At 41.1% G+C, this 15,744-nt stretch overlaps 1 protein-coding gene across 1 annotated transcript in view; it reads left to right on the top strand.

Moving 5' to 3' along the window:
* CCDC141 (coiled-coil domain containing 141) overlaps positions 1 to 15,744 on the top strand; it is a 230,638-nt gene that overhangs the window by 60,914 nt on the left and 153,980 nt on the right. Inside the window, exon 4 of the mRNA XM_005675907.3 lies at positions 2,229 to 2,337. Within this exon, the coding sequence (XP_005675964.2) occupies positions 2,229 to 2,337 (109 nt within the window). The remainder of the gene's footprint in view (positions 1 to 2,228; positions 2,338 to 15,744) is intronic.

Below are 15,744 nucleotides of genomic sequence, written 5' to 3'. Positions count from 1 at the left end.
CTAAGAAGAGGGTCTTTGAAAGGTGTCCCCCTGTTGCCACTTCCATCCTATACTGACTGTAAAGAGAAGAACAGTAGGGAAAAGAAAATATCCCTGAGACAAAGGTTAATATTAGAACATTGGGGAAGCTTTTTCTGAGTAAAGCATTGTTTGTTTATTGGGTTGTCTTTTTAAAAACGATGCCAAACAACAAGTTGAAATATAGATATAAGTTACACAGTGACTCCAAAATTTCTGGTAATGATCTACAGGGAAAACCAGATCACCTCCCAGGGTTTTGTTTTTCCTTTGAAATTTCTCTTCAAAGAATATCCTTATAATCAACTGTTAGAATGATTTAGAGATGTGAATGATGTATAGATAGGATCCCCTTAGTGAACTCTGTGCATACAGAATTTCTTTAGAAATACAAAATGACCTGTTATTGCATGGTTGATGGTTAGTACAGGATGACTTCAGACTCACAAGCTTAACCATCATATAGGTTATTCTCTCCTGAAACACTGTTCTTCAGTTTAGGAACACTGTCCCCAGTTGACACTGGCTGATGTCTATCTGCTGGTTCTAACAGGATGATGCCAGCCTTCTCTGTATTTCAGAAGTGGGTGTGCTTAGCAATTGCTCTCTCATCTTTCCATGCCATTTATATCTGGACTTTATGTTGCTGTAATAATCAAACATGGTAGATCTTTAAATTGTCACATAAAAATATTAGATATCACTAAATCCAAAGACGAGAGTTTGGATAAAACTTGAAAAAGATGACAGGCACTGTGATAGGCTTTTGTGTCTTTCTCGCTGATACTTCTCTTTTATGAGTTTATTCTATACATCATCCAAAGGTGAATTGTTGATTTGAATGCTCTCATAGATGGTAATGGTTTCCTGTGAACTTTCATGCTGAGATAAAAGTTGTTTGTCTACTACTGTGGATATGCTGTGGGCTTCCCAGGTGATGCGGTGGTACAAGAATCCACCTGCCAAGGCAGGAGATACAAGAGACGTGGGTTCCATCCCTGGGTCAGGAAGATTCCCCTGGAGGAGGAAATGGCAATCCACTCCAGTATTCTTGCCTGGGAAATCCCATGGACAGAGGAGCCTCATGGGCTATAGTCCATGGGGTCCCAAAGAGTCAGACACGACAAAGCTGCTGAGCGTGCACACACACACAAACACACACATACCCTGTACTAGCATTACCGAGAATGTTTTGCTCTTTTCTAAAATTTGCTTCCAAGATTATTACCCTAAGGATCTTGACATCACTTTGAGCATCTCCCTTTCTTACTTCCTCTATGGAGAAATACAAAAAGAGAGGCTGGTCACGTTCCTTACCATTTAGGGTGTCAAATAGCCATTTCCTTTTTTTTTTCTTGAAGTAGAGGAGACATTTTCCATTTTTCTTTTTTACTGCATCTAATTTCATTTTTATTTGTATAAAAGTACATAAAGTCATTGATAAAAATGCAAACAAAATTACAAATTATAGATCTAAAAGCTTACCATTCCTCATCTGTCTCTAATCCTATTCCTTTTCATAAATATAACCTGTTGGTATGTATCTATTTGGACCACATATATTTCAACACAAATATATGTACTTTGCTTTGTATAAGAAATAGGATTAGACATCACTTCTCAGCCCTAAAATCAAGTATAGAGATGGGATTAGACTATGTTCTGAGACTTACATTTTTTCATTCTACATCTAATTATTGAGGAAAAAAATCAACTATGTATTTCAACCTCTTTAAGTGAATTTTTAAGTTAAATTTACTAATAACTATGTAGGTTACTGGCTACACAAACTTTTGTAGGCTTCTGTTAACAAACATTCTGGTTGTTCTTTGAGAAACTGCTTTAGAATGTTGACAGCAGCTGTATTTGTTACATGGGACACAATAATTTTACCTGAAAATTTCAATAGACATTAGAACAGTAACCAAATGGGTTTATTTCAGCATACATATATATTTCCAGGTATGAAAGAAATGCAATTCAGACAAAGGAAAGTTCTTATCTTGGCACTTTGTAAATTGACTACATGGGCACACAGACTTCATACAAACATGTGAGCCAGCACGTGCTCACACAAACACATACATCATCCCAGAAACACAAACGCAATTGGCTAGGCCAAGAATTCATGGAAAACATTTGCACATAACTAAATGTGGCACTTTGGTTTTTGTCTTTTCAAATGTGTTTCCCTTGTATTTCTGTTGTAGTTTGCCATTAAAATAGACCAAGCAGAAGATTTCCTCCAGAACACTCAGGAGTTTGAGAGTGCCGAGTCCTTGAAATCACTCCTTCAACTTCATGAACATCATACCAAAGGCAAGAACTACCTGTCTTCCTCACATAAGCTGTTTTTCCCTTACTATTTACTCATTTATTTTGGGTGCGCCGAGTCTGAATTGCAGCCTGTGGGATCTTTGATCTTTGTTGCAGCATGCAGGATCTTTAGCTGTGGCACGTGAACTCGGCTGGGACATGTGGGGTAGAGTTCCCTTGCCAGGAATGGAACCTGGGCCCCCTGCGTTGGGAGCCCTGAGTCTTGGCCACTGGACCATCAGGGAAGTCCTCTCACATAAGCTTTTCAAAGTTCTCATGATGTGAATATGAGAATGCTCATGCATGAGAGCATATTTTAAATTTATCTGCTTATGAATACCTCAACTTGTTCCGAGTAAGGGTAAAGAAAGCTTTATTTTTGGTGATCTTCTACAAGAAAGAGCTAGTTGTAAATGATGCTAAGGGACGGTAGAAGACGAGCCTCTGGGAAGTTCAGTTATTCAGCCTGCTGGATCTCAGTTCCTGAGGAGGAGCCAAGGCCACCCTGCTCATCTTTGTGTCCTCAGCATCTAGTGAGGTGCCGGCCCGGGGTGGATTGTCATGAAATATTTCCTGGTTAAATAAATGGTTGAATTCAGTGACTGTGCCTCCTAAGGGTCGGTAAATGAAGATCACCTTTTTAATAACAGCTCTTAATAAGGAAAATTTCTTTCACTATTGCAGTTAAAAGAAATAGTGAATTTTTTCCAGATGAAAGTCTAATAAAACAGTATATAAAATTATTTTCAACTACCCCTGAAACAACTATAAAAACAGCCTAGTTGTTAACCAACAGTTTGTGTGTTACACCTTTTCCACCAGAATTTGGGCTGGGCCAGTACTGAAGTAAGGAAGGAATTTGTGGAAGAATAGCTGTTTACTGTAATCGTTTTCTGTGAAAGCAGATTAGATAGCAGATAGGAATGATCACTTATTTCTTCCTAATGGATTCTTCTAATTATTACTGCCAAATAGATCTGAGTACAAGTAGATGGCTTCCTGAATTCATTTGTCTCATTCTAACCCCATAGAAGTCTTCCCCAGACAGACGTTTTGCTTTTTTGCATTTCTTTTCCATGGGGATGGTCTTGATCCCTGTCTCCTGTACGATGTCACGAATCTTCATCAGGCACTCTATCTATCAGATCTAGTCCCTTAAATCTATTTCTCACTTCCACTGTATAATCATGAGGGATTTGATTTAGGTCATACCTGAATGTTCTAGTGGTTTTCCCTACTTTCTTCAATTTGAGTCTAAATTTGCCAATAAGGAGTTTATGATCTGAGCCACAGTCAGCTCCCAGTCTTTTTTTGCTGGCTGTATAGAGTTTCTCCATCTTTGGCTGCAAAGAATATGATCAATGTGATTTCAGTGTTGCCCATCTGGTGATGTCCATGTGTAGAATCTTCTCTTGTGTTGTTGGAAGAGGGTGTTTGCTAATGACCAGTGCCTTCTCTTGGCAAAACTCTGTTAGCCTTTGCCCTGCTTCATTCCGCATTCCAAGGCCAAATTTGCCTGTTACTCCAGGTGTTTCTTGACTTCCAACTTTTGCATTCCAGTCTCCTATAATGAAAAGGACATCTTTTTTGGATGTTAGTTCTAAAAGGTCTCATAGGTCTTCATAGAACCGTTCAGCTTCAGCTTCTTCAGTGTTACTTGTTGGGGCATAGACTTGGATAACTGTGATATTGAATGGTTTGCCTTGGAAACGAACAGAGATCATTCTGTCGTTTTTGAGATTGCATCCAATTACTGCATTTTGGACTCTCTTGTTGACTATGATGGCTACTCCATTTCTTCTAAGGGATTCTTGCCCACAGTAGTAGACACAATGGTCGTCTGAGTTAAATTCCCCCATTCCAGTCCATTTTAGTTCGCTGATTCCTAGAATGTCAACATTCACTCTCGCTATCTCCTGTTTGACCACTTCCAATTTGCCTTGACTCATGGACCTGACATTCCAGGTTCCTATACGATATAGTTCTTTACAGCATTGGACCTTGCTTCCATCACCAGTCACATCCACAACTGGGTATTGTTTTTGCTTTGGCTCCATCTCTTCATTCTTTCTGGAGTTATTTCTCCGCTGATCTCCAGTAGCATATTGGGCACCTAGCAACCTGGGGAGTTCCTCTTTCAGTATCTTATCATTTTGCCTTTTCATACTGTTCATGGGGTTCTCAAGGCAAGAATACTGAAGTGGTTTGCCATTCCCTTCTCCAGTGGACCACATTCTGTCAGACCTCTCCACCATGACCCGCCCGTCTTGGATGGCCCCACACAGCATGGCTTAGTTTCACTGAGTTAGACAAGGCTGTGGTCTGTGTGATTAGACTGACTAGTTTTCTGTGATTATGGTTTCAGTGTGTGTGCCCTCTGACGTCCTCTCTCAACACCTATAGTCTTGGGTTTCTCTTACCTTGGACATGGGGGTATCTCTTCACGGCTGCTCCAGCAAAGCACAGCCGCTGCTCCTTACCTTGGATGAGGGGTATCTCCTCACCACCACCCCTCCTGACCTTGAACATGGAGTAGCTCTTCTCAGCCCTCCTGCCCCCGCACAGCCACCCCTCCTTGGACGTGGGGTTCCAAAGAATAGCAAGAAGAGGTAAGAAAGCCTTCCTCAGTGATCAATGCAAATAAATAGAGGAAAACAACAGAATAGGAAAGACTAGAGATCTTTTCAAGAAAATCAGAGGTACCAAGGGAACATTTCATGCAAAGATGGGCTCGATAAAGAACAGAAGTGGAATGGACCTAACAGAAGCAGAAGATATTAAGAAGAGGTGGCAAGAATACACAGAAGATCTCTACAAAAAAGATCTTCATGACCAAGAAAATCACCATGGTGTGATCACTCACCTAGAGCCAGACATCTTGGAATGTGAAGTCAAGTGGGCCTTAGAAAGCATCACTACGAACAAAGCTAGTGGAGGTGATGGAATTCCAGTTGAGCTGTTTCAAATCCTGAAAGATGATACTGTGAAAGTGCTGCACTCAATATGCCAGCAAATTTGGAAAACTCAGCAGTGGCCACAGGACTGGAAAAGGTCAGTTTTCATTCCAATCCCAAAGAAAGGCACTGCCAAAGAATGCTCAAACTACTGCACAATTGCACTCATCTCACATGCTAGTAAAGTAATGCTCAAAATTCTCCAAGCCAGGCTTCAGCAATACGTGAACCGTGAACTTCCTGATGTTCAAGCTGGTTTTAGAAAAGGCAGAGGAACCAGAGATCAATAGCCAACATCCGCTGGATCATGGAAAAAGCAAGAGAGTTCCAGAAAAACATCTATTTTTCTGCTTTATTGACTATGCCAAAGCCTTTGACTGTGTGGATCACAAGAAACTGTGGAACATTCTTAAAGAGATGGGAATACCAGACCACCTGACCTGCCTCTTGAGAAACCTATACGCAAGTCAGGAAACAACAGTTAGAATTGTACCTGGAACAACAGACTGGTTCCAAATAGGAAAAGGAGTACGTCAAGGCTGTATATTGTCACCCTGTTTATTTAACTTCTTTGCAGACTACAACATGAGAAACCCTGGACTGGAAGAAACACAAGCTGGAATCAAGATTGCCAGGAGAAATATCAATAACCTCAGATATGCAGATGACACCACCCTTATGGCAGAAAATGAAGAGGAACTAAAAAGCCTCTTGATGAAAGTGAAAGAGGACAGTGAAAAAGTTGGCTGAAAGCTCAACATTCAGAAAACGAAGATCATGACATCTGGTCCCCTTTACTACGTGGGAAATAGATGGGGAAACAGTGGAAACAGTGTCAGACTTTATGTTTGGGGGCTCCAAAATCACTGCAGATAGTGATTGCAGCCATGAAATTAAAAGATGCTTACTCCTTGGAAAGAAAGTTATGACCAACCTAGATAGCATATTCAAAAGCAGAAACATTACTTTGCTAACAAAGGTCCGTCTAGTCAAAGCTCTGGTTTTTCCTGTGGTCATGTATGGATGTGAGAGTTGGACTGTGAAGAAGGCTGAGCACCGAAGAATTGATGCTTTTGAACTGCGGTGCTGGAGAAGACTCTTGAGAGTCCCTTGGACTGCAAGGAGATCCAACCAGTCCATTCTGAAGGAGATCAGCCCTGGGATTTCTTTGGAAGGAATGATGCTAAAGCTGAAACTCCAGTACTTTGGCCACCTGATGCGAAGAGTTGACTCATTGGAAAAGACTCTGATACTGGGAGTGTTTGAGGGCAGGAGGAGAAGGGGACGATTGAGGATGAGATGGCTGGATGGCATCACCAACTCGATGGGCGTGAGTGTGAGTGAACTCTGGGAGATGGTGATGGACAGGGAGGCCTGGTGTGCTGCGATTCATGGGGTTGAAAAGAGTCAGACATGACTGAGCAACTGAAGTGAACTGAACCCCATGGATAGAGGTGGCAGGCTGCAGTCCATGGGGCTGCAAAAAGTCAGACACAACTTAGCGAGTAAACAGCAAGAACAACTCCCTTTTTAGCTTCATAAACCTGATCATGCTGGATAGTGACAGAAGATGTTTTTAAAACCACAAACAAATTTTGTATTTTTAACACCCTCCAAAGGAGCCTAGGTGATAGATCATTATTTTTCTAAAACTCAAAGATTAAAGGACTCAATCTTTCCTGTGTAAATTTTTTGAGATCCAACCACATATATGCATATATGTATGTATATGTTACAACATATATATATGTTGTAACAGGTTATGGTTCTATAGGACCTGTCACTAACAGGGGTTATAAATAGCATCAAAAGTATCAGTGTTAGAGCAGTGGCATACCCATTTTTATACAGCAGCAGCAGTCTAGCTGAGCCTAAATTGGGTAAACAGGATCACCCAAAATTACTCTTAGGCTGGAGAGTGAATCGAATATTGGCCACTGAGATGGGTTCTGTGGCCTCAATTCAGTCTTTATCCCACCAACATGTTCATAATGCAGCAATTGCAGCTCTGAAAACCTGACACTGACGGATGCTTTTGGTGAAGAGGTTTGGTACTAAGGCCTCATGTGACAGCACTTTCCAGAGGGACTGGAGGGAAAGGGGTTGTGGTGGAAGTAAGGGACTTTTCCAAAAACATTTGGGAAGAAACCAGAAGAGGGAGTGCCCTAATGCCATTGTTAGTGTTGGCTCCTTCAGTTACTAGGGTCTGTGGCTCAGTGAGCCATTTGTCATGGGGCACAAGCTGCTGTGTTTGGAGGGCTTAGGCTACAAGGCCCTGGCATCCAGCTGATGGTGGGACGGATGCCCTGCCTTCCAAGGGAGTCCACCAGACATCCTCTTACTCTAGAAAAATGGGTAACAGAGCTAGCCAAAGATAAGAATCATAGTTTACTTTTGTGATGACAAAATATTCTTCCATTCTGGGGGCATGTTTATCACGACTTTTTTGTGTTCCTCTGTGTAACACTTGAAGCACCAAGATTGCAGGAGGCTCTCATCAGGATATCTGGCTCTCACTTCATATCCCCAACGTAGCTTTAAGGGCTTTGTTTTCATAAAATGGGAGTTGGTGAAGTTTATTAGTCAACTAATTCAGTGGGATATAATTAAGATTAGCTGATTTGAAATGCATATTCAAGGGCAAAACTCTCATTTTCAGTTAAGGACGTTGTATCTTCTTAGTTCATTTAGGATGCAATAACAAAATACCATGGATTAGGCAGCTTATCAACAGCAGAATTTTATTCCTCACAGTTCTGGAGGCTGGGTGTCTGACATCAGGGTGATGGTACGGTTGAGTGAGGGCCCTCTTCTGGGTTACAGACTCCTCATTGTGTCCTCACATGGCGGAAGGGGTTGGGAAGTTCCACGAGATCTCAAAGGATGCTAATCCCATTCATGAGAGCTTCATCCTCGGGACCTGTTCACCTCCCCAAATTCCCATTTCCTAATATCATCACATTGAGCATTAGGATTTCAATATAAGAATTTTAGGAAGGACACACATTCAGATCACATCAATATCTATTATCTTTAAATTTAGGGAAATAAATTATAGCTGCTGCTGCTGCTAAGTCGCTTCAGTCGTGCCCGACTCTGCGTGACCCCATAGACGGCAGCCCATCAGGCTCTGCCATCCCTGGGATTCTCCAGGCAAGAACACTGGAGTGGGTTGCCATTTCCTTCTCCAATGCATGAAAGTGAAAAGTGAAAGTGAAGTCACTCAGTCGTGCCCAACTCTTAGCGACCCCATGGACTGCAGCCTACCAGGCTCCTTCGTCCATGGGATTTTCCAGGCAAGAGTACTGGAGTGGGTTGCCATTGCCTTCTCCAAATTATAGCTAGACTGTAATTTATAATAAATTATAATATTATAATATAATATAATATAATATAATAAATAATACATTATAACAGGACTTCCCTGGTAGCTCAGTGGTAAGGAATCCACCTGAAAATGCAGGAGGTGCAAGTTTTATCCCTGGGTTGGGAAGATCCCCTGGAGAAGGAAATGGCAACCCACTCTAGTATTCTTGCCTGGGTAGTCCCATGGGCAGAGGAGCCTGACGGGCTAAGAATCCAAGGGGTGGCAAAATAGTCAGACATGACTTGCAACCAAATAAGAACATAATTATAGTTAGGAATTATAAGGTTCTGAGATGTTGATTAGTGAATAGCACAAAATGTGAATGTTAGGATGACAATAGTTAATAATATGACTGGAAAAACTACAATCAAACCTATCTCTAATATTCCCTGTATTTAAATTTACTTCAAAACCTATACTTTTTTCTTCTTCAGCAATGCTAAGGTTGTGTTGCATGTTGGAGACTTATTTCGTAGCCTTTCAGACATTAGAGCCAGGATGAATGCCTGGAAGATTTTACCCTCTGGAAAGTTACAGAATAAGTTCATTCCTTCCACTATGTGACAGTCTTGGAAGTAGTTGAAGACTAAATGTCCTATGTAATCTTCTTTCATTTAGGCAAAACATGCCTACTTAAAGTCTTTCAACAAATAATTTCCAGACTGCTTACCAGCCTGGTTGCTCTCAATTCAACAACACATAATTAAGCCAATATTTTCTGAATCCATGCCAGGTGAGAAACCCAGAGGCATGTGTATTGAAGAGAACCTGGCCTTTGTCATCAGGGAGCCTACAGATTAGTGGGGGATGCATACATTTATTGGTGAACTTTGTTTCCTATGAGTTCTTCTGATTTACCACCCAGCATATTGTGTAGTAATCATTTATTTCCCTATTTGTCTACATTACCAGATGATATGATTCTGGAGGAGTGGAATTAGTACATCTCAGAATCTCCAGGGTTTAGAATAAGATCCAAGTCAAAGCATGTTTATTGAGTGTTATTTGTATATAATCCCAATTTAAGACTCAGCAGCATGATGTAAAAGTGAGCAATAACTGTTGGTAAGAATGTAAATTGTTACAGCCACTATGAAGAACAGTATGGAAATTCCTTAAAACACCAGGAATAGAACTACCATATGGCCCAACAACCCCACTCCTGGGTGTATACCCTGAGAAAACCATAACTGAAAGAGATGCAATGACCTATGTTCATGGCATCACTTTTTACAATAGCTAGGACATGGAAGCAACCTAGATGTCCACTGATAGATGAATGGATAAAGAAATTGTGCTATGCGTATACAATGGAATATTACCCAGCTATAAAAAAGAACACATTTGAGTCAGTCCTAATGAATTGGATGAAATTAGAGCCTATTATACAGAGTGAAATAAGTCACAAAGAGAAAGACAAATGTTGTCTTTACATTGAAGAGCTTACTATGATGCTGTAAACAGTTACACACATACATTTACACAGGAAGTATGGGCAGGTGGCAGGGTTTCCACGTATTCCTTATGCTTTTCTTCCTTTCATTAACCAGCTCTTAGACACGAAATGTCAAAATGTGACCTTGATGCTTTTTAAAAAGGAGAAAGACAAATATTAATGCATATGTATGTAATCTAGAAAGATGGGGCTGATGAACCCATTTGCAGGGCAGCAGTGGAGACACAGACATAGGGAACAGACTTGAGGACACAGTGGGGGAAGGAGGGGGTGTGAAATGAGAGAATAGCATGGAAAGCACTCTTGCCTGGAGAATCCCAGGGACGGGGGAGCCTGGTGGGCTGCAGTCCATGGGGTCACTAAGAGTTGGACACGACTGAGCGGCTTCACTTTCACTTTTCACTTTCATGCATTGGAGAAGGAAATGGCAACCCACTCCAGTGTTCTGGCCTGGAGAATCCCAGGGACGGGGGAGCCTGGCGGGCTGCCATCTATGGGGTCGCGCAGAGTCAGACACGACTGAAGCGACTTAGCAGCAGCATACATTACCATACGTCAAATACATAGCAACTGGGAGTTTGCTCTGTGACACAGGGAACTTAACCCGTGCTCTGGAACAATCTAGAGGGGTGGGGTGGGGTGGGAGGTGAAAGAGGGGTTCAGGAGGAAGGGGACACATGTATACCTGTGGCTGAATCATGTTGGTGTATGATAGAAACCACAATATTAATTATCCTCCAATAAGAAAACAATTTTTTAAAATGAGCAATAAAGTACTACAGGGACATTAAAGATTAGAAAATTGTTTCTAAGCTCTGAAGAATCACAATTGCACCCTCCAATTTTCCAATGGCCTTTTAATAATGGGCATAATGCCTAAAAAGCATCCTTACAGGAACAATCATATTATGACTTCCTTTATCTTAAATTTCTACATATATTTTAAATGTAGCTGAGGTATAGGTACCTTGTGGTCTATTGTACTATTCAGTCTTTTCTCTACATTTGTATAATTTAAAAATACCCATTGAATAAGTTTAAGAAACATTATCTCATTGAGTAACACTGATATTTAAAATACATTTGAAAGAAATACCACCCATGTTCTCAATGTCAAAATGTCAAAGCATCCCACACTTGATGCTTTTTAAAAATGCTCATCTGAATTTTGACAAGCTATAAATTCACTTTAACTGATGTATACCCCTCATTGATCCATCTTGACTTTGTTATTTATACTTCATAATGATGTATTATTAGTACAATATATACTTTAATAGTACTTTTTTATATATAGTCACAATTAGCCAAAACAAAAATTTATTCAATATCTAGAAGCCTCATATCACAGGATATTGTGTTGTAAGTAGGGTTTGTATATGCAGAAAAATACAATCTTTAAGTGTACTATAGAGATTTATATTTTGAAGGTCATGATATATCTAGAAAGTTTACCCTTGAAAAATACATCACTTTGCGTGATCAAATGTTAGAATAAATAGCTAGAAAACATAGTTCAGTTCAGTTTAGGTGCTCAGTCATGTTCAACTCTTTGTGACCCCATGGATTGCAGCGTGCGAGGCCTCCCTGTCCATCACCAACTCCTGGAGTTTACCCAGACTCATGTCCATTGAGTGAGTGATGCCATCCATCATCTCATCCTCTGTCCTCCCCTTCTCCTTCTGCCCCCAATCTTTCCCAGCATCAGGGTCTTTTCAAATGAATCAGCTCTTCGCATCAGATGACCAAAGTATTGGAGTTTCAGCTTCAGCATCAGTCCTTCCAATGAACACCCAGGACTGATCTCCGTTAGGATGGACTGACCTCCTTGCAGTCCAAGGGACTCTCAAGAGTCTTCTCCAACAACACAGTTCAAAAACATCAATCCTTCTGCACTCAGCTTTCTTTATAGTCCAACTCTCACATCCATACATGACTACTGGAAAAACCATACCCTTGACTAGATGGACCTTTGTTGGCAAAGTAATGTCTCTGCTTTTGAATATGCTATCTAGGTTAGTCATAACTTTCCTTCCAAGGAGCAAGTGTCTTTTAATTTCATGGCTGCAGTCAACATCTGCAGTAATTTTGGAGCCCCACAAAATAAAGTCACCCAAGTTTCCACTGTTTCCCCATCTATTTTCCATGAAGTGATGGAACCGGATGTCATGATCTTAGTTTTCTGAATGTTGAGCTTTCAGCCAACTTTTTCACTGTCTTCTTTCACTTTCATCAAGAGGCTCTTTAGTTCTTCTTTGCTTTCTGCCATAAGGGTGGTGTCATCTGCATATCTGAGGTTATTGATATTTCTCCCGGCAATCTTGATTCCAGCTTGTGCTTCTCCTAGCCCAGCGTTTCTCATGATGTACTCTGCATAGAAGTTAAATACGCAGGGTAACAATATACAGCCTTGACATACTCCTTTTCCTATTTGGAACCACTCTGTTGTTTCACGTCCAGTTCTAACTGTTGCTTCCTGACCTGCATACAGGTTTCTCAAGAGGCAGGTCAGGTGGTCTGGTATTCCCATCTCTTTCAGAATGTTCCACAGTTTATTATCCACAGTCAAAGGCTATGGCATATCAATAAAGCAGAAATAGATGTTTTTCTGGAACTCTCTTGCTTTTTCCATGATCCAGCAGATGTTGGCAATTTGATCTCAGGTTCCTCAGCCTTTTCTAAAACCAGCTTGAACATCTGAAAGTTCATGGTTCTCAAACTGTTGAAGCCTGCTTGGAGAATTTTGATCATTACTTTGCTAGTGTGTGAGATGAGTGCAATTGTGCGGCAGTTTGAGCACTCTTTGGCACTGCCTTTCTTAGTGATTGGAAAGAAAACTGACCTTTTCCAGTCCTGTGGCCACTGCTGAGTTTTCCAAATTTGCTGGCATACTGAGTGCAGCACTTTCACAGCATCATCTTTTAGGATTTGAAATAGCTCAACTGGAATTCCATCACCTCCACTAGCTTTGTTCATAGTGATGCTTTCTAAGGCCCATTTGACTTCACATTCCAGGATGCCTGGCTCTAGATTAGTGATCACACCATCATGATTACATGGGTCATGTACAGTTCTTCTGTGTATTCTTGCCACCTCTTCTTAATATCTTCTGCTTCTGTTAGGTCCATTCCACTTCTGTCCTTTATCGAGCCCATGTTTGCATGAAATGTTCCCTTGGTATCCGTAATTTTCTTGAAGAGATCTCTAGTTTTTCCCATTCTGTTGTTTTCCTCTATTTCTTTGCACTGATCACTGAGGAAGGCTTTCTTATCTCTCCTTGCTATTCTTTGGAACTCTGCATTCAAATGGGTATATCTTTCCTTTTCTCCTTTGCTTTTCACTTCTCTTCTTTTTGCAGCTATTTGTAAGGCCTCCTCAGACAGCCATTTTGCTTTCTTGCATTTCTTTTCCATGGGGATGGTCTTGATCCCTGTCTCCTGTACAATGTCACGAACTTCCATCCATGGTTCATCAGGCAGTCTGTCTATCAGATCTAGTTCTTTAAATCTATTTCTCACTTCCACTGTATAATCATAAGGGATTTGATTTAGGTCATACCTGAACGGTCTAGTGGTTTTCCCTACTTTCTTCAATTTAAGTCTGAATTTGGTAATAAGGAGTTCATGATCTGAGCCACAGTCAGCTCCTGGTCTTATTTTGCTGACTGTATAGAGCATCTCCATCTTTGGCTGCAAAGAATATAATCAATCTGATTTCGGTGTTGACCATCTGGTGATGTCCATGTGTAGAGTCTTCTCTTGGGTTGTTGGAAGAGGTGTTTGCTATGACCAGTGCATTCTCTTGGCAAAACTCTATCAGCCTTTGCCCTGCTTCATTCTGTACTCCAAGGCCAAGTTTGCCTGTTACTCCATGTGTTTCTTGACTTCCTACTTTTGCATTCCAGTCCCTTTTAATGAAAAGGACATCTTTTGTGGGTGTTAGTTCTAGAAGGTTTTGTAGGTCTTCATAGAACAGTTCAGCTTCAGCTTCTTCAGCATTACTGGTCAGGGCCTAGATTTTGATTACCATGATATTGAATGATTTGCCTTGTAAATTAGCAGAGGTCATTGTGTCATTTATGAGATCACATCCAAGTACTGCATTTCGGACTCTTTTGTTGACTATGATGGCTACTCTATCTCTTCTAAGGGATTCTTGCCCACAGTAGTAGATTTAATGGTCATCTGAGTTAAATTCACCCGTTCCAGTCCATTTTAGTTCGCTGATTCCTAGAATGTCGACATCCACTCTTGCCATCTCCTGTTTGACCACTTCCAATTTGCCTTGATTCATGGACCTAACATTCCAGGTTCCTATGCAATAGTGCTCTTTATAGCATCCTTTTTACTTCCATCATCGGTCCTATCCTCAACTGGGTTTTGTTTTTGCTTTGGCTCCATCTCGTCATTCTTTCTGGAGTTATTTCTCCACTGATCTCCATATTGGGCACCTACCAACCTGGGGAGTTCATCTTTCTGTGTCCTATCTTTTTGCCTTTTCATACTGTCTATGGGGTTCTCAAGGCAAGAATACTGAAGTGGTTTGCTATTCCCTTCTCCAGTGGACCACATTCTGTCAGACCTCTCCACATAAACTTTTAAAAAATGTTAAGATGTTAGAAACTGAGAGAGGAAGAACCAAAGGAACTGACAGAGAAAACTTAGAGAACAATGTGTCCATTTCAGGGGCCACCGTGGTAGGTAGAAGGTAACAGACTGACTATGGTCCAGGTGCATTTTCAAGTTAACCTGGGCTCAGGAGCCTCCATACATGCTGGTACCATGGTAGTGGTTATACTGTTGGGGCAGAAATTGAAACAGAAAACCAGAGAAAGATTGCAAATGAAAATTTCGGGTACTTATATGTATTCTGTTGCGATCAGAACAGGTTGGCCTGACCTATTAATCAGTCTACAATACCCTGAGATGGAAAGCTCTGCTTCCTTCTCTAATTTGAAAAGTCTAGTGGCTAAGACGGAGAATGCAATGGCACCCCACTCCAGTACTCTTGCCTGGAAAATCCCATGGATGGAGGAGCCTGGTGGGCTGCAGTCCATGGGGTCGCGAAGAGTCAGACATGACTGAGCCACTTCCCTTTCACTTTTCACTTTCATGCATTGGAGAAGGAAATGGCAACCCACTCCAGTGTTCTTGCCTGGAGAATCCCAGGGACTGGGGAGCCTGGTGGGCTGCCGTCTATGGGCTCACACAGAGTCGGACACAACTGAAGCGACTTAGCAGCAGCAGCAGCAGCAGCCGTGTGTAAGAGCTGGTTAATGAAAGGAAGAAAAGCATATGGCACATGTGAAAACCCCACACCTGCCCGTACATCCTGTATATGTGTATGTATGTGTGTAACTGTTAAGTATCATAACATGCTCTTCAATGTAAAGCAAATAGGTGTACCTATACATGGAGAATCAGATGTGCTATGGATTACATTAAGACTCTACAAATCAAAACTCTCCAGTTTGATAGGCAAGGACTTCTATAACCTGTTTTCACCTCATTTTCGAGTTCTTCCTTTCCCTTCTGCATAATATTTTTTTCTAGACAAATATGGTTTTTTTTCCTGTCCCTGCTTCTCCCATGTTTTCATGTTTCTTCCACTTCTCCATGTGAGAGATCAACTTT

This window comes from Capra hircus, chromosome 2 (genome assembly GCF_001704415.2).
Source record: "Capra hircus breed San Clemente chromosome 2, ASM170441v1, whole genome shotgun sequence".
Classification (NCBI taxonomy): Eukaryota; Metazoa; Chordata; class Mammalia; order Artiodactyla; family Bovidae; genus Capra; species Capra hircus.
Note: the sequence above shows the minus strand (reverse complement) of the source record. Positions and strands in the feature narration are given on the sequence as shown.